At 44.2% G+C, this 18426-nt stretch overlaps 1 protein-coding gene across 1 annotated transcript; it reads left to right on the top strand.

Moving 5' to 3' along the window:
• Window positions 1-1395: 1395 nt before the first annotated feature.
• LOC122553393 (complement C1r subcomponent-like) lies at window positions 1396-14796 on the top strand. The gene is made up of 3 exons (XM_043697102.2): window positions 1396-1512; window positions 2375-2565; window positions 13482-14796. The coding sequence occupies exons 1-3, from the start codon at window positions 1508-1510 to the stop codon at window positions 14324-14326; spliced, it is 1041 nt and encodes a 346-aa protein (XP_043553037.2). The 5' UTR covers window positions 1396-1507; the 3' UTR covers window positions 14327-14796.
• The last annotated feature ends 3630 nt before the right edge of the window (window positions 14797-18426 follow it).

Here is an 18426-nt window from a genome sequence, read left to right as displayed (position 1 = left end):
TTTCCATTAAGAGTTTGACAAATTCACCACCCTCAGACAAAATAAATCCTCCTCGTCTCTGCCTTATTTATGCCCTTTGGTTTGTGAAACAACCTCTCTGCATTCACCCTGTTGAGTCTTCCAAAGCGTGTTATATATTTCAATAATGCCTCTTCACATTCTTCAAAATTCCAATGAGCACAAGCTCAAGCTGTTCAAACGCTCCTCATGAGAAAATCTCTTGGGCCCAAGCTAGTGAACCTTGTCTGCACTGTTTCCAATGCTAGTTTATCCCTCCATCGATAAGGAGACCAAAACTGTTCGCAATATTCCAGGTGTAGCCTGACTACTACTTTGTATTGTTTTCGCAAGACTTCCCCAATTTTAAAGCCCATTCCCTTTTAGATAAAAGCCAACATTGCATTTGCCTTTTGTATGACCTGCTGAATTTGGATTCTAGCTTTCTCTGCTTGGTGCATTAGAACCCTGAATGCCCTTCATGCTGCAGTGTTTTCTCATTTAAATAATATTTGGCTCCTCTATTCTTCCTGCCAAAGTGCATGACCTAACATTTTACCACACTATGTTGCATTTGCCAAGATTTTGATCACTCACTTAACCTGCCTCTATCCCTGGATAGACTCTGCGTCATCCTCACCACTTGCCTTCTCAGCTGTTTTAGTGTTTTCCACAACCCGAGTAATTCTACTTTCACTTCTATCATCCAAATTATTAGGGTAAACTGTAAACAATTCTGGTCCCAGCTCTGATCCCTGTGACCCTGGCTGCCATCCTGAAAATAGACACTCTCTGTGGGAAGAAGACAGCAAAACCAACAGAGCTTAAAAGAAAGAATTCTTACAGGAAAAAGACCCAACTCCACCTGACCAACCAATTGAAGACAGACTCTCCCCCATGACATCAGCATGTCATCATTGCTAAAACCAAAACAACGTTGAGAGGAAAAACTACTTGCACCTTGTGGTATGGATGTTTGATTGTTGGTGTTTTGTTCACCTCGATGTGTGTGTTGAACTGTGCTCCGTCAACTTGTCCCACCCTCTGAGGCCCAGAACTGGGGCAAAGGGTGATGAGGAGCCTGTAGCTCCCAGCCCCTTTCAGGAAAACAGAGAAGGTCTAATGGATCTCACAGTAATGAATGAGGAGCTGCTGACAACATTATGGGGTACCTCACATGGTGATTCCGATAGGGACAGCCTCTCCTCTGGCGCTGGCACAAATATCTCTAAACGCCACGGCAAGAGATGAGCCGCCTGGAAAGGAGCAGTGTAAAGACAGCATTACTCTGCGTGTAGCCCACTGCTGTGTCTCTGGTGACCCTGAAGCAGTTTCCTCTATTGCAATGTGATTGAGCCATGAGCATTCCTGGATGAGTGACGTGAGTAGCAGATAGAGATCACAGACCGTAGCAGTCCAAGAGGTCAGTGAGTGCTGTTCTAGTTTGATTTGTGTTAGTGTGTGTTGCTCATTCTACGACAGAAAGCAGATCTGCTCTTGCTGAAGGACCATGAGGTATGTTGGACACTTGCAATTAGAATTAGGATTGGACTTAGGTTTATTGTCAAGTGTGCTCAAGTACAGAAGTTCAGGAGTACAGTTTAAAATGTCTCCCCTCACAGCGCCATCTTAGGTACAAAGGTACTGAGATTAAAATCTTAGATACAAAATAGAGAAATAAAGAAAATAATAGTCACATTACCAAACAGTGATTTATAGCATAAGTTGGAAAATAAGAAATAACGTTAAAAGGACAAACATTGCAGTCAGATAAATAGATGACAGATAAACATTTACATTGCAATAGATCAGAGTAGGAGGTGCCTACACATGGTCTGACTGATCTCACAAGCCGCTGATGTGTTGGGGATGTGTAACCCTGATTTGTGCTGGCACCTAGGGCATTCTTTGTGCACCCGAAGCTACAGGCTGAGCTTTAATGGCTGACTGGACCCTCCCTCTCACTTCCAATTGTCCATGGGTCCCAATAAAAGGCTGATCTCCTCCTGGCTTCAGCCTTAATTCATCCCAGAGGTGAAACGTGCGGCCAAAACACCTCCTTGGGTCTCAAATATTGGCTTTTGTTTCCAACTGAGATCCAAAGGCCAAGCCCAATCCCCAAGCATCTGAGTGATAATAGCATTCTCCCTGAGGAACAAATGGTTTAACATACATAAATGCTAACTGAGAGGGATTTGGGTTTAATTTCCATGCTGTAGTATGCAAACTATCAAGTGAGAATCCTGCAATGGCCTTAGCAACTGGGGTGCATGGTCCTGAGGTCAGCTGGAAGCCCTGAAGCTCCCATCACCCTGCACCCCAGCCTAGCTGTCTCTGTGAATTGTATGCAGTCACCACTCTGTGCTATCCCTTCTAGGCTCTTGGTTTTGGTGCTTGCTTTGCTTTGTGGCCATTCTATATCCCAGTCACCAACCAGCAGCTCAGAGGGCCCACCAACCAAGGAACTCCAGACTACCACGAAACCCTGGGTCACAGAGCAGAGTGCCAAAGAAACAGTGTGCAAAGGAATCACTGATAACACAAGAAATGGAACCTCTGGAGTAAAAGGTAATTTCTCTCTCTTTCCCTCTCTCTGTGTCTCTCTCTCTGTCTCTGTCTTTCTCTCGCTCTCTCTCTCTCTAGCTCTCTCTTTCTCTCTTTGAGTTTCTTCCTCTCTCTCACTTTCCAAGAGTTTCTGTCCAGACTGTCCATCTCTCCATGTCTCTCTCTGCCTGTTCCCTTATTATCTCACACACCCCAATTCTCTTTCCCATTTTATTTTATTTTTTTCTCTCTCTCTGTCTCTATCAACCTTCTGGTTTTACCTCTTAATCTCTCTCTCTCTCTTTGTCTCCCTGTCTTTCTCATTTCTCACACTCTCTCCTTGACCCTCTTCCCCACTCAGTCTTTTTCTGTCCCTAACTTTCTCTTCCTTCCAGTCTTTATTTTACTCTCTGTCTCTGTTTTTGTTCATTTCTGTCTTTGAGTTTCTGTTTTAGTGGATTGTGGATGGGTGTAGGATGGAGTCAACACCCCATTTCAACTCAGAAGTGGTGAGGTGGGCTGCCTTTTTTTAAGATCACTCATGGGATGAAAGGATTGCTGGCTGGTCCAGCATTTATTGCCTATTTCCCATGACCCTTGAAAAGGGTGTGATGAGCTGCCGTCTTGAACCATTGCAATATATGTTGTAGGTAGACACGGAGTGCTATTAGGGAGGGAATTCCAGAATTTTGACCTGACGACATTGAATTTTGGAGAGTTTGACTTTTACTCTGAGACTCTGTCCCATTTATAATGAAGACAATAAGCTCTTTGACTCTCATTCCTCATACCACCGTATCATCCCCGTCACCTCCCCCCACCAATTTGGATTCAAAGCCAAGGCAACACCAATTCTGCCCCCACCCACTACCCATAGTCATGAGTAACAAATGAACCAAATCAAATCCCCTTCAAATATATCAAGGAGATAGCCTCGACTCTAACTTTTATCTTACTTAAAGGCAAGTGTAAGGGATTGTGTTTCACGTGTAATTCGATTTGTTATTCCACTCGGCTTTATTCGTACCCTACAGTTAAAATACAAAGAAAATAAAGAAGAATTGATATGACTTTAACTCTATTGGAAAATGTAACAGAGTAATAGATTATTTAACTACAAAATAGCAACTGTTCCAAAATATTAATACGCCATAAAAACACCCCGGCAAAGGCAAATTCAATAAAATAAATGATCTCAATGAGATGTTTCTCCAATCCAAGAGAAAATTCTGGTTGGGAGAAGGATATGGCAGCTTCCACAGCCAGCTTCAAACCCCAACAACTCCTGAAAGCTAAATTCAAATCTTGGTTGTGTGGGAGCCTGGCACCACCCATTCAGGCTGCTTCTATTGTCTTAACTTTTAGAAAAAAAAAACCCAAGGCCTCACAAGCTACTTACTTTATTGCCTTGGAGGAGGCAGCTTTGTACCTCTGGATCAAAATTTCTTCAAACAAAACCAAGGCAAAGGACGTCTCTGAAAGCCACAGTATTGTCATATACTCTGTACGCATTATATACATAACCATTGTGCCAAATAATATTGATGGTCAGCTATGGAACTGCTGAGAAATCCCCCCCCCCTCCCCAATTCAGAAATATTCTGAGAAAAAAAATCTACTGTTCCTGTAATCTTACACAAATGTGAGCCCTAAAGTCGCAACATAAAGTCATAGAGTCATAGAGATGTACAGCATGGAAACAGACCCTTCGATCCAACCCATCCATGCCGACCAGATATCCCAACCCAATCTAGTCCCACCTGCCAGCACCTGGCCTATATCCCTCCAAACCCTTCCTATTCATATACCCATCCAAATGCCTCTTAAATATAGTAATTGTACCAGCCTCCACCACTTCCTCTGGCAGCTCATTCCATATACGTACTACCCTCTGTGTGCCCAGTAGGGGATTCAAGCATTTCACCATATTTAAACTTATCCAAGTAAGTCTTGATGCATTGGCAGAAAGACATCATAGAGAGAAATGAAAGGAGTTTTCCTGTTGTGGGACAGACAAGAATGAGGGAAGGTATTTTGGAAATAAGAGGTCTCCAGTTTAAAACTGAGATGAGATTTTTAAATTGATGGTCATGGTGGGGTCAAGGTGGGATCATTGAATATTCTTAAGGTGAACATCTACTTCTGGACTAACAAGGCAGTCAAACGTTATTTGGAGTAGCAAGTATTGTGGTGTTGAGGCACAATCATATCAATAATAATCTTATTGAATGATGAAGCAGATTAGAGGGACCGAACGGCTTCCTCCTGTTCCTATTTCATATGTTAGAGCCATTGTGATGCACCTCATGGAAACTGGTGCCTTGGCTAATCTTCTCCACAACTGTCAGAAAGTATCTATCTATTCGAGTCCCATTTTTCAGTACATAGCCACTTATGCTATGGCAATTTAAGGGACCATCTAAAGACTTTGGAAATGTTGTGACAGCTCCCAGCACTACCATCCTTTTGGTCAGTGAGTTCCAGATACCGACCATCCTCTGGGTGAAATATTGCTCTTTACACTCCTCTCAACCTTCTGCCCTTTACCACAACTCTCTGCCCACTGGTTATTGGTTGCTCTAAGGGGAAGTAGTTATAAGACCATAAGACTACAAGACAAAGGAGCAGAAACTAGGCCATTCAGCCCATTGAATCTTCCCTGCCATTCAACCATGGCTGATACGTTTCTCAACCCCATTCTCCCTGTAACCCTTGATCCATGTCTTAAATGTACTCAATGACCTGACCTCCACAGCCTTCTGTAGCAGTGAATTCCAGAGATTGTCCACTGTCTGGGTGAAGAAGTTTCTCCTTATCTCCATTTTAAAAGGTATTCCTTTACTCTAAGGCAGTCCTAGTCTCTCCTACCAATGGAAACATCTTCTAGCATCCACTCTGTCATAGCCATTTTGTATTCTGTAAGTTTCAATTAGAACCCCTTCCACCTTCTAAACTTCATCCAGTATAGACCCAGAGTCCACAAATATTCCTCATACATTAAACTTTTCATTCCTCATGAACCTCCACTGAAACCATTCCAGGTCCAGTACATCCTTCCTGAGATATGAGGTCCAAAACTGAACACAATATGGTCTGACCAGAGCTATATAGGGCCTCAGAAGTATATTCCTGCTTTTATCTTCAAGTCTTCTCAAAATAAATGCAAACATTGCATTTGCCTTCCTAACTACTGACTTAACATGCAATTTTACCTTGAGGGAATCCTGGATTTGAATTAAGCAAATTCTTGACCTAATTTCCTAAATTGCTCTGAATCCCATTGACTCTTACCGACTTGACCAGTCTCCCATGCAAGAACACATCAAAAGCCTCACTAGAGATCACGTAACCTAAATCCACTGCACCACCTTCATCTACACAACTAGTCACCTCCTCAAAACATTCAATCAAGCCTGTCAGACATGCTCTCCACCTTACAAAGCTTTGCTGACTGTCCTTGATGAATCTTTGCCGGTCCCAGTGGAGATTAATTCTGACCCTCAGATTCTTTTTTTACCAATCATTTTCCTACCATAAATGTTAGACTCAATAGCCTGTCGCTCCCTGGTTCATCCATATTTCCCTTCTTGAGCAAACATACCACATGATAAAACAAAAATAAAACAATGAGTGGTCTAAAAGAGATATTACAATATTGATCAAGGAATCGATTACAGTTCTCTAGCACATGTCTTGTCTCCTGAGAAGATTTGTAACTTAATGTCAATGTCTCTGCAATCTCCTCCCTTCCCTCCCACAACACCCTTGGGTGCATTGCTTCTAGTTCTGAAAACTAATGATAAGGTTCTGGGGAGTTTGCTGAACAAAGAGACCTAACAGTGTAGGTTCATAGTTTATTGAGAGTGGAGTCCCAGGTAGGCAGGATAATGAAGAAGGCATTTGGTATGCTTTCCTTTCTTGGTCAGTGCATTGAGTGTAGGAGTTGGGAGGTCATGTATTCAATTCTGGTCTTCCTGCTTTGGAAGGATGTTGTGAAACTTGAAAGTGTTCAGAAAAGATTTACAAGGATGTTGCCAGGGTTGAAGGGATTGAGCTATAGGGAGAGGCTGAATAAGCTGGGGCTCCTTTCCCTGAAGCATCAGAAGCCAAGGGGTAACCTTAGAGAGATTCATAAAATCATGAGGGCCACGCATAGGGTGAACAGCCAAGGCTTTTTTTCCCAATGTCAGGGTGTCCCGAACTAGGGACATAGGTTTAAGGTGAGAGGGGAAAGATTTAAAAGTGATCTAAGGCACAACCTTTTCACACAGAGGATGGTGCAAGTATGGAATGAGCTGCCAGAGAAAGTGATGGAGGCTGGTACAAATACAACATTTAAAAGACATCCAGATAGAAAGGGTTTAGAAGCATATGGACGAAATGCTGGTGAATGGGACTAGATTAGTTTACGATATCTGGTCAGCATGAACGAGTTGTACTGAAGGGTCTATTTTCATGCTGTACACCTCTATGACTCTACGATATTTAGCTAATTTACCCTGCAGTGTTTCCTCATTCCCGTCTCTTCACTTTCCTAATTTCTTTTTTTAAGTAACCACCTGCATCTCGAGAGCTTCTGGCATTCTGAGCCTCTGGAATCTACCATCAGCTTCCTGTTTCGTGAATTATCCTATCTGGTACAAACCTTGATATCCAGGGTTCTCTAGAATCTATGGTCTCACTCTTCATATGTTGTTCCTTCACTCTCACTCTCCCATTTTTGAAAGGCTTGAATGTAGATTTTCGCAGAAGTAATTGCTTCCAGGCCACTTTGGCTGACTTTTGTCTTACTATATTAAAAAACAGCCTTCCCCAAATTCAGAATCTTTATTTCTGGTCCATATTTGTCTTTATCCACAATTACTTTAACATTTACCACGTTACAGTACCAATATGCTTCCACATCTACCACATGCCCAACTTCATTCCCTAAAATTAAGTACAACACAGCCATGTGTCATGTAGGACTTAACAGGCTCTCCCCTCTCAGCCTTTCCTACTTTGTCTATCGGCTGAGGTTACCATGATGGACTGTCCTTGTCATTTCTCTCTTTCTGTAGTGGGAGAGCAGCCCTATAGCCTGCTCGAGCTATCGTGGCATTACCTACCCCATTTAATATGGGGGTAAAATTGAAGTCTGCAACTATTGTCACTGTATTACTTTGACAGTTGTCTGAAACTTGCCTATAGATCTAACTTTTGACCTCTCCCTGACTGTTTGAGGGCCCACAGATCACTCCCAACAATATGACTAGGCATTTCTTGTTTTAAAGTTCCAAAATATGGCCACAATCGAGTAGCTTTCTGAGATATTATCCCTTCATGTTGCTGTAATTGACTCCTTGATCAATATAGTGACACCTCCTCGTTTACATTACTCCCTTTTTGTTTGCCTAATCTGACCCCTCCCTCATCCATGTCTCTGCGATAATGATGATACCTCATATCGCCATGTGTTAATCTGCCTTACTCACATGACTCTTACATTAAAGTAAACATAAACCACCCTTGCTGAACTCCCCTATGTCTTAACATGACTAAATAGTCAGACTGGGATTTATACTGACTTGTTTCTGTTTTTTTTATAATAGTCTGTGCATCTTCTCTTATTGTACCTCTACTCCATATCCCTTTCTCTTGCCAAATTACTTTAAAGTCTCACCAACATCACTGGCAAACCCCCCTGCCTGGATGTTAGCCCTGTTTCAGTGTAGGAGCTACCTGTCAGACCTGTACAGGCCCCTAGATATGGATCCTGTGATCTATGAATCAAAATCCTTCCCTCCTGCAGCAACTCTTCAGCCTCGCATTAACTTGGTCCATCTGCTTATTCCTATGCTCATTAGAATATTTCACTTGGAGTAATCCAGAGATTAAAACCTGTGAGGTGCTGCTTTTTAATTTCCCTAGCTCCCTGATGCAGCAGCTCCTCTCTCTTTCTATGTCATTGGTAACAATATGACCCATAACTTCTGGTTGTTCACTCTCCTTCAGAATGCTTTGCAGTCCTTATTGTCATAGAGTCCACAGCACAGAAAAAGGTCCTTCAGTCCTCCGTGCCAGTCAAAAACAAGCATGTAACTATTCTACTCCTATTTTCCAGCACTTGTCTGCTGGCCCTGTATTCCTTGGCATTGCAAATGCACATCTAAATACTCCGCTCAGTGACATCCTTGACCCCACCATCCTGGACTCACGCCTGTGGCTGCAGAAACACATGCCTGTACCCTTTACTATTGAGAAGAGAAAGTGCAGACTGCAGATGCTGGAGATAAAAGTCGAGAGTTTGCTGCTGGGAAAGCACAGCAGGTCAGGCAGCATCTGTTCTCCCTGTATCTGTGCCAGTTTCCTTCCACAGTCCAAAGATATGCAGCTTAGGTAGTTGCTAAATTGCTCATAGTGTCCTGGCATGTGCAGGCTAGGTGGGTTATCTATGGGAAATGTAGGGTTATGGGGTAGGGTTGGGGTCTACGTGGGTTGCTCTTTGGAGGGTTGGTGTGGACTCGATGGGCAGGATGGCCTGCTTCCACTCTGTAGGGATTCTATGATAAGCTTAAGCTAAGTAGAAAATTAATTGAAACAATTTTGCTTTGAATTTCCAACCCGCGCTCTCCTTCACCTGGTCCATCTGACTCCTCTCTTCTCTTCCTTGACATCTCTGTTTTCATGATGGAGATAGGCTGACCACTGAGATCCACTCCAAATCCACTGACGCCCACAGTTACCTGGACGATACATCAAACACCCTCCTTCCTGTAAGGACTACATCCCATTCCTCTGGTCTTTCCATCTCCGTTACATCTGATGATGCAACCTTCCACCGGTCAGCCTCAGAAACATCCACCTTCTTCCTCAACTGAAGATCCCTGCCACCATTGCTGACAGAGCCCTTAGCCATGTCAGACCAATCTCCCGCAGTTCTGCCCTCAATCCTTCTCTTCCCTCCCACAACAATGATAGCGTTCCCCTGGTCCTGACTTCCCAAACCACCAGCCTCTGCATCTGAAGATTGTAAGCCGCCATTTCTGTCACCTTCAATGGGATGCCATGGGACACACATTCCCTCCCCTCGTTTGTCAGCTTTCTGCAAGAACCATTCCCTCCGGGATACCTTGGTCCACTTCTCCACTGTCAATACCTCCCTACATACTTACGACACCTTCCCCTGCAATTGCAGAAGCTGTAATGCCTACCTATTTACTTCCTCCCTTCTCAGTATCCAAGGCCCCAGACACAGCTTCCAGGTGGAACAGTGCTTTACTAGGCGATTTACCAGGATGTCGCCTGGTATGGATGGAAGGTCTTATGAGGAAAGTCTGAGGGACTTGAGGCTGTTTTCATTAGAGAGAAGATGGTTGAGAGGTGACTTAACTGAAACATATAAAATAATCAGAGGGTTAGATAGGGTGGACAGTGAGACCTGTTTTCCTCAGTTGATGATAGTTAGCATGAGGGGACAAAGCTTTAAATTGAGGGGTGATAGATATAGGACAGATGTTAGAGGTAGTTTCTTTACTCAGAGAGTAGCAAGTGTGTCGAATGCTCTACCTGCAACAGTAGTAGATTCACCAACTCTAAGGGTATTTAAATGGTCATTGGATAAATAAATGGATGAACATGGAACAGTGTAGGATAGATAGGCTTCAGGTTGGTTCCACAGGTCAGCGCAACATCGAGGGCTGAAGGGCCTGTACTGCGCTGTAATGTTCCATGTTCTATGTTTACCTGAACTTCTCTCAATCTGCTCTCGTGTATTCTCTGCTTGCAATGTGGACTCCTCTAGACTGGGCAGACAAACTGGGTGGCCGCTTTGCAGAACACCTACATTCTGTCGCAGAAATGTTCCTGAAAAGTTGCCTGCCACTTCAACACACCACTCTGTTCACACACCAACATTTCTGTCAGGGGCCTGCTGCAGAGCCAAAAGGTGCCTCACCACAAGCTCGAAGAACAACATCTCATTTTCCATAGCCTCCAGAACTCAACGCTGAGTTTAATAACTTTAGGGCCTGGGGATTCCTTTCCAAACTTCTGTGAGTTTTTTAACCGACCCCACACCCTGTTCTATTATGATATGGGATTGTTTTTAGCATAGTCACCCATTCTCACATAGTCCTAGACCCATTATCACATTGTACAGGTTATTTTGAATATAGCTCACTCAATTTCTCACTCTTAGCTCTGATTATCTCTTATTCAGCTTTCCTTCTGCTATCCATAATCTCCTTGTGTACATATCCCTTTCATTTCTCACTCTCTCTCTCTGGACTTCGCCTCCTCTGCCCTAACCTCACCTCCCCACCCACTGAGGCCAGCTGACTTCAGCACAAACACCACTCTTTCTGAGCTGCAATCAGTTTTTGCTGGATTCGAGCTGCTAATTCTCAGTTTCTCCAGAAATTTCTGCTTTACTTTCAGAAAATGAATTGAGTTTTGTTTTAAAAAGCTAGAACTTTTACTGTTTCTCTTAAAGTGGACAAGGACTTTGCACTTTTGGTATTTTGGTCAGTCATTTGAATTTGAGCGCGCTTTCCGTTAGGGTTTAACTATTGCTCAGACTGAGCTTGAGCTGGGTCTCACCACATTGACACTCAGGGGTGCTCCACTCCTGCCAGGTTTACCACCAGGTTGGCTGCACTCCGACTGGATTCCTTACAGACTACAGACTAGAAAACTCTTATCCTTATTCATGGCCTGATGTCCCCATCAGATCCACTCTCCCAGCTGCATAGTGATATTGACTGCTGCACACTACTCCCAGTGTTTTTTCCAAACATATACTTTATTCATAAAAAAAATGCATATTTACTAAATCAGTTTGGTTCTTTGCATTAGCGTATGAAGAAGACAAATCAAACACTGGAGTTGGACTATATCCAATAAACAAACCAAAGGCATTTCTTACTATTATAAGATTATATTTACATGCATTCGGTTCTGCTGTAATGCAGGAGAAAGTGAGGTCTGCAGATGCTGGAGATCAGAGCTGAAAATGTGTTGCTGGAAAAGCACAGCAGGTCAGGCAGCATCCAGGGAACAGGAGAATCGACATTTCGGGCATAAGCCTTTCTTCAGGAATGTGTTGCTGGAAAAGCGCAGCAGGTCAGGCAACATCCAGGGAACAGGAGAATCGACGTTTCAGGCATAAGCCCGCTTATGCCCGAAACGTCGATTCTCCTGTTCCCTGGATGCTGCCTGACCTGCTGCGCTTTTCCAGCAACACATCTCCGGCTCTGATCTCCAGCATCTGCAGACCTCACTTTCTCCTTCTTCAGGAATGACCTACTTCAGGAATGACCTACAGCCCCTCTGCTGTAATGCAGTAGGTCTAATCTTGTGCAATCCCGTGTTATAAGAAAATCATGTAATAGCAGCACCATTTAAACAAATGGGTCCAGAATCACGTTAAAACTAAAACACACTTTGTAAGTTCACACGATAGAAACATTGTCCCCAGTTCATCAACCACATTATAGTGAATTCACATTAACAAAACGTGTTATAGCAGAATGACCTGTACATTTGAGGCATCTAGAGTCTGATAACTGAACAGATCCCCACTTAAGTTCAGCAGAAAGACCTCAGACAGTGGTCTTGCCCCACTGCACCCTGATAACAGCTTTAGTGCATCCCTCAACCTCTCGCTTGGCTGTACAGTGATGCTGACTGCTGGATAACCATCCCAGTCAACTTTATAGTGATGCTTACTTGCTGCAAATTCCTGACGAAAGGTTTATGCCTGAAACATCGATTTTCCTGCTCACTGGATGCTGCCTGACCCGCTGTGCTTTTCCAGCACCACACTCTTGACTTGCTGCACATTCCTCCTAGTCACGGGTTCAGATGTAACTTAGGTTAACAGCTTACAGATGTCAATCAAGCCAAGTCAACAATTCATGTCAAAATAAATTTTGTGCCGAACTAAGATTCCTACTGGACTGAGCTCTCATCCAAGCAAGGATGTTAAGGACAAAACTGAAAGAACGACAGATGTTAGAAATCTGAAACAATAACAGAAATTGCTGGAAAATCTCAGCAGGTCTGGCAGCATGTATGGAGAGAAATCAGAGTAAACGTTTCAGATCCAGTGACTCTGTCTCGGAACTGATGACAGCAAGGAAAAGGATGGTTTTATGCAGAAGACGAGGTGTGGGGTGGCAGGGAAGAGGGTAAACAACAGGTAGAGATAGAGTGCAAAGAGAGAGAATAACAGTTGGACAGAAAAAGGAGTGGATAACGGTGTGTCTAGGGGAAAGAATAGCCGCTAGATTCTGGATTTACATTTTATTATCTTGCACAGGGTACAAGAGTACAGTGAAAAGTGTACAATGTCACCCCACAAGTGCCATCTTAGGTACAATGTATCTAGCTATAAAATCTTAGTTAGAGAAATAGAAAAATAAAGAAATAAGTTAAAAAGTTCAGCACCACAAGAAAATGGGAACCTTGTGATGGTCAGGAATTGAACTCAGGTTAACTGCTTGGAAGGCAACTATGCCAGCGGGGACTGTTAGAGGTTGAGAATGAGTGGTGTGTGGTAGCAGCCCATGTGATAACAAGGTCTATGAGGGTGGGGGAAAACATAGGGAAAAGGTGCTCAAGTCCTGTGTAATGACACCTGATGAAAATAACAAAGAACAAAGAAAATTTACAGCCCAGGAACAGGCCTTATGGCCCTCCAAGCCTGAGCCGATCCAAATCTACTGTCTAAACCTGTCGCCCAATTCCTAAGCATTTGTATCCCTCTGCTCCCCACCTACTCATGCACCTGTCCAGATGCATCTTAAATGAATCTACCATGCCTGTATTAACCTCTGCTGCCAACACATTCCAGACACCTACCACCCTAGCTCTGCTTTTATTCCCCCTCTCCCTAATTCTTTCTATCTTTCCATACCGCAGCCGCTGACTCTCGTTCTGCTTCTCCTCGACTTTCACAGTTTGCGGGCGGCCTTCAAACCCAGCGACAACGGTGCAGCGGATCCTGGGTGGTAGGCTGGCAGAGGAGGGGAGCTTCCCGTGGCACGTGCTGGTGGTGGCCAGCGGTCGGGGGAGGGCTGGGGGCACCCTGATCGGCGGGGGCTGGGTGCTGACAGCCGCCCATGTCTTCTGCCCGAAAGGGGGCCCCCGGACGGAGCTGTCCCACCAACTCAACGTCACCCGGATCCGGACATGCCAGGCAGGGAGAAGCACCAACCTGCGGGCACTCCTGGCAGGGAAGAGCCGTGAAATCGAGAAGATTGTGGTGCACCCAGGGTTCGTGGAGGAGCTGCACGATTTCGACAATGACATTGCCCTGATCAAGCTGAGGAGGAACGGGAGCGAGGGAGTGGAGGAGGGGGCTATGCCTGCCTGTTTGCCTGCCCTACGCGGGGCCGGGGGATACAAGGAGGGTGACCTCCTCCAACCAGGGACTGTGGGCTTTGTGGCCGGCTGGGGAATCGAGGAGGGGTTCTTCCTTCGCGACCGGCTACGCTACGTTACACTGCCTTTGGTCAGACAGCAGCACTGCCAGCAGGCTTTCCAGGAGGCACGAATTGGGGGTTTGCGCCCGCCTGTCACCAACAACATGTTCTGCGCTGGTTTGCCAGAGGGCGGGAGGGATGCATGTGGTGGGGACACCGGTGGGGGCTTCCTAGTCCCTCACCAGCCTTCGGGAGCCTGGTACCTGATGGGTATTGTCTCCTGGGGGACTGGATGCGCACGGCCAGGACGCTACGGGGTGTACACCCGCGTGTCCAGCTACCTCCATTGGATACACTCGGTCATTGCCACACATTCTTAGAATGCAGCTTCCACTAAACATCCACCATTTGTCAGGGTGGGGGTGAGCTTCAGACTGAATGGAATCTTATTTGCCTCCAAATTTCCACAAACTCTGATTTCCTCACACTCCCTCACGATTTGGGACCCCTCGCTTCCTCATCCTCAGAACTGTGGGTCTCCTCACAACGGGACAAAGACGCCAGGCTAAACGCAATTGTCAGTTTTATTTGCAGCAAAAAAGATTAAACAGAGGCACCGGCAACAGAATGCTTGTTTTGTTTTTGAAATAATGTGAATATTCAATTAATAAAACAATCTAACTCTCAGAGCTGGGATTCATAAAAAACTGTTCGCTAAAAACTGAACTGGGAAGAGCTGGATTTGGTACAAGGTTGGGGACTTGTGTGGTCCATGTCTTATTTTGCCGCCCTGTATCATTGCCTTAATCTTTGTCGCAAAAAGGCATCAGAACAGACCAGGGTCAGTGGTATAAATGCTCAGTGGGAAGTGGTGCTGTTTTAAAATAGAAACATACAAGGTACGAGCAGAGGGAGGCCTTTCAGTCCTTTGAGCCTGCTCCGCCATTTATCACGATCATGGCTGATTGTCCAACTGAATAGCCTAATCCTGCTTCCTCTCAATAACCTTTGATCTTATTCACCCCAAGTGGTATATCCAGCCGCCTCTTGAATACATTCAATATTTTGGAATCAACTACTTCCTGTGGAAATGAATTCCACAGGCTCACCACTCTCTGGGTGAAGAAATGTCTCCTCAGCTCTGTCCTAAATGGTCCACCCTGGATCCTCAGACTGTGACCCACCATCGGGAACGTTCTCCCTGCATCTACTCTGTCTAGTCTTGTTAGAACTTCATAACTTTCTTCGAGATCCCACCATCCAACACTCCCCCACCATTCATCTGAACTCCAGCGAAAACAATCCTAACCTACTCAAACTGAAAATGAACGGCAAGAGGGATTTTTTAAAAAGACTGAGGCAGAGGGAGTTTACTGCCTTGGTATGTGATCGCTCGCAATATGGCTTCTGGCTAAATTATTGCACTAAAAAGCACAGAGTTTTGAATACCACCACTATTGTCAGTAGTAGTATTTGGGTAGGAACAGTTTGTTATATGCAGCCTTTAGCAAAAATGTATTTTCTTCAGAGTTTCTGAATAACTGAGAAATGTAAGGGTGATTGTAAGAACCAGAAGAGGTCATTTAGGCTCTCTAGCCTGCTTTGCTATTCAATGTAATGATCGCTGATTGTTATTTCATTGCCTTTTCCCCTCCTTGCCTCCAGATCTCTTTACATCATTGATATTTGTCAAAGTGATGTGGTGACCGTACCGTTCCATTATCTCAACACGGATGGTGATGGAACCTTGGAATTGCAACACAGCGCCTGATTTGAAATAAACATTTTCCAAAATAGCAATCAGAACCTCAAACCTGAAACTCTTTCTTTTCAGCCAATGATGTGTCGATGAAGTTGAGTCGTTGCTGCACAGAGAGCACAAAGTCTCAACAAACCTTATTAAATTGTGTCTAGAATTGAGGAACAGAACCCTAGCTCCAAGCCAAGGACATGCTCCAGTCATTGAGGTCTACAGCACAGAAAAATGTTGAGTCAGCACTGGTCAAAAACTATTCTAATTCAATTTTCCAGCACTTGGCCCATAGCCTTGTATGCTATGGCATTGCAAGTATACATTCTAAATACTTCTCAAATTTTATAAGTGCATCTACCTCTGCCATCATTCAGCGAGTTCCAGATTATTATCTGACAGAACACAATTTCCTCAAATCCATTGAAATTGTACACTCCTTACTTTAAACTAACGCCTCTTCATCTTGGAGCTCAAAGCATCAAAGGGTGTGGGGCAAAAGCAAGAGCAGGGTATTGAGTAGGATGATCAGCCATGATCATATTGAAGTGCAGAGCAAGTCTGAAAGCTATTTTCTAAAATTCTATGTTACTGTCTATAACCCTCATCATTTTATTAACCTCAATCATGACCCCACATCAGTCCTCTCTATTCTGAGGAAAACAGCCCCAGGCTGTCCAATCACTCTTCACATCTTAAACTCTCCATCTCAGGCAACATCCTGATAAATCTGCTCTGCACCTTCTCCAGTGCAATCACATCCATCCTGTAGTGCGGATTCCAGAATGGAACACAGTAGTCCAACGACAGACTAACCAGTGCTTAGCCACTTTATCCAAATAGCTGGGGCTTTTATCTTGAAAAAGTCATGAACGTACACAGCTCTCACTCATCAGAGTGTTGGTGACATCTATATTTGACACATCATTTGTCAATAAACGGTGTGGGGAGGGTGCTTTGAAATTCTCCAGATGTCATTTTCCCTTTAATGCCTGATGTGAGCATATTACTCCAAGTTGAGATCCAACCAAGAGCATCCGAAAATTTCAATTTGTTTTCTCGAGGGAATTCAGTTGCTCGACTGCAAATGTATGTTTCCCTGAGTCCAGGGTTGTAACCATCGGAGAAAGGAGCCAGGAATTATAGAGTCATAGAGATGTACAGCATAGAAACAAACCCTTTGGTCCAACCCGTCCAAGCCGACCAGATATCCCAACCCAATCTAGTCCCACCTGCCAGCCAGCACCCGGCCCATATCCCTCCAAACCCTTTCTATTCATATACCCATCCAAATGCCTCTTAAATATTGCATCCACCACTTCCTCTGGCAGCTCATTCCATACACGTATCACCCTCTGTGTGAAAAAGTTGCCCCTTAGATCTCTCTTACATATTTCCCCTCTTACCCTAAACCTATGCCCTCTAGTTCTGGACTCCCCGACCCCTGGGAAAAGACTTTGCCTGTATACCCTATCCATGCCCCTCATAATTTTATGAACCTCTTTAAGGTCACCCCTCAGCCTCCGACTGTCCAGGGAAAACAGCCATAGCCTGTTCAGCCTCTCCCTATTGCTCAGATCCTCCAACCCTGGCAACATCCTTGTAAATCTTTTCTGAACCCTTTCAAGTTTCACAACATCTTTCCGATAGGAAGGAGATTGAATGGGTTGGGTGAGAGGCTGGGAGGGAGAGGGGAGTACGTGGAATTCACTACCACAAGCAGCAGTGAGGTGAATAGGCTCACGGTCTGGACAAACATTTGACAGGGGGAATTCAGCTCAGAATGTCCCACAGAAGAATGGCAAGAAGAATGCAGACACACAAGAACAGTAAGGCAACCCAATTTTAAAACAGTAGGGAGGACAGGGAGCTGGGTGTGTTTGTGCACAATGAACAGTAGTCATGCAAGCCTCTCATTGCTAACCCAAACTGGAGCCATCTACTCTCTATTCATTTAGAAAAGCAAAATGCTGTGGATGATGGAAATCTGGAACAGAGAGAATGCTGGAGAATCTCGACACGTCTGGCAGCAACCGTGGAGAGAGAAACAGAGTTAACATTTTAAATCTATGATGATTTTTCATTCTCTGCATTTGTTTACCCTAATCTCTTTCCTCTAGCCCTTTATACAAAACTGTACACCCAGGTAACAAACAGCAAATATCAATAGCACAACATGAGACCAAAACCAATTATGAAGCTGGATTAGTGCAGGCTTCTCTGTAGATATGACAGGTTGACGCACAGTTGTTATAATGCACAATGAAAGAATGCCCTGTAAAAGTTATTGAAAAACAAAACTTTTTGAATGGAATTACTGATCAATTGCCATCTAAGTCATTTCTAACTGCACATGATGTAGTCACAAGACTGAACTAAGGTTTGGAAAACATTGCAAAGGCTATAAATGGAAATAAGTTATCATTACGACATAGTAAGCATGTTATTGAAATGTCAGTGTTGCAAAAGTTCAGTAAAGCTTTACTCTGCTCCACAAAGCTAACCAAATGTTGACTCTTTTGTCATCTTCATGTCGAGAGTTTAGTGCTGGAAAAGCACATCAGGTCAGGCAGCATCCGAGGAGCAGGAAAATCAACATTTCGGGCATAAGCCCTTCATCAGGGGCTTTCTCCTCTATTATCATCTTGTGTCATTCAGCCGTAATGTTTCCAATCATTATTCCATCAAGAACCATTCCAACAATAAATTCATGAAGCTCCTTTCACAAGT

This window comes from Chiloscyllium plagiosum, unplaced genomic scaffold (genome assembly GCF_037043375.1).
Source record: "Chiloscyllium plagiosum isolate Xiang-an unplaced genomic scaffold, Cpla_swu_hap1 HiC_scaffold_8, whole genome shotgun sequence".
NCBI lineage: Eukaryota > Metazoa > Chordata > Chondrichthyes > Orectolobiformes > Hemiscylliidae > Chiloscyllium > Chiloscyllium plagiosum.
Note: the sequence above shows the minus strand (reverse complement) of the source record. Positions and strands in the feature narration are given on the sequence as shown.

What these genes read in the sequence shown, in the direction of transcription:
- LOC122553393 (XM_043697102.2), top strand. An exon ending in TGGAACCTCTGGAGTAAAAG is followed by an intron (nt 2,566 to 13,481) that starts GTAATTTCTCTC and finishes CGACTTTCACAG; the next exon opens with TTTGCGGGCGGCCTTCAAAC.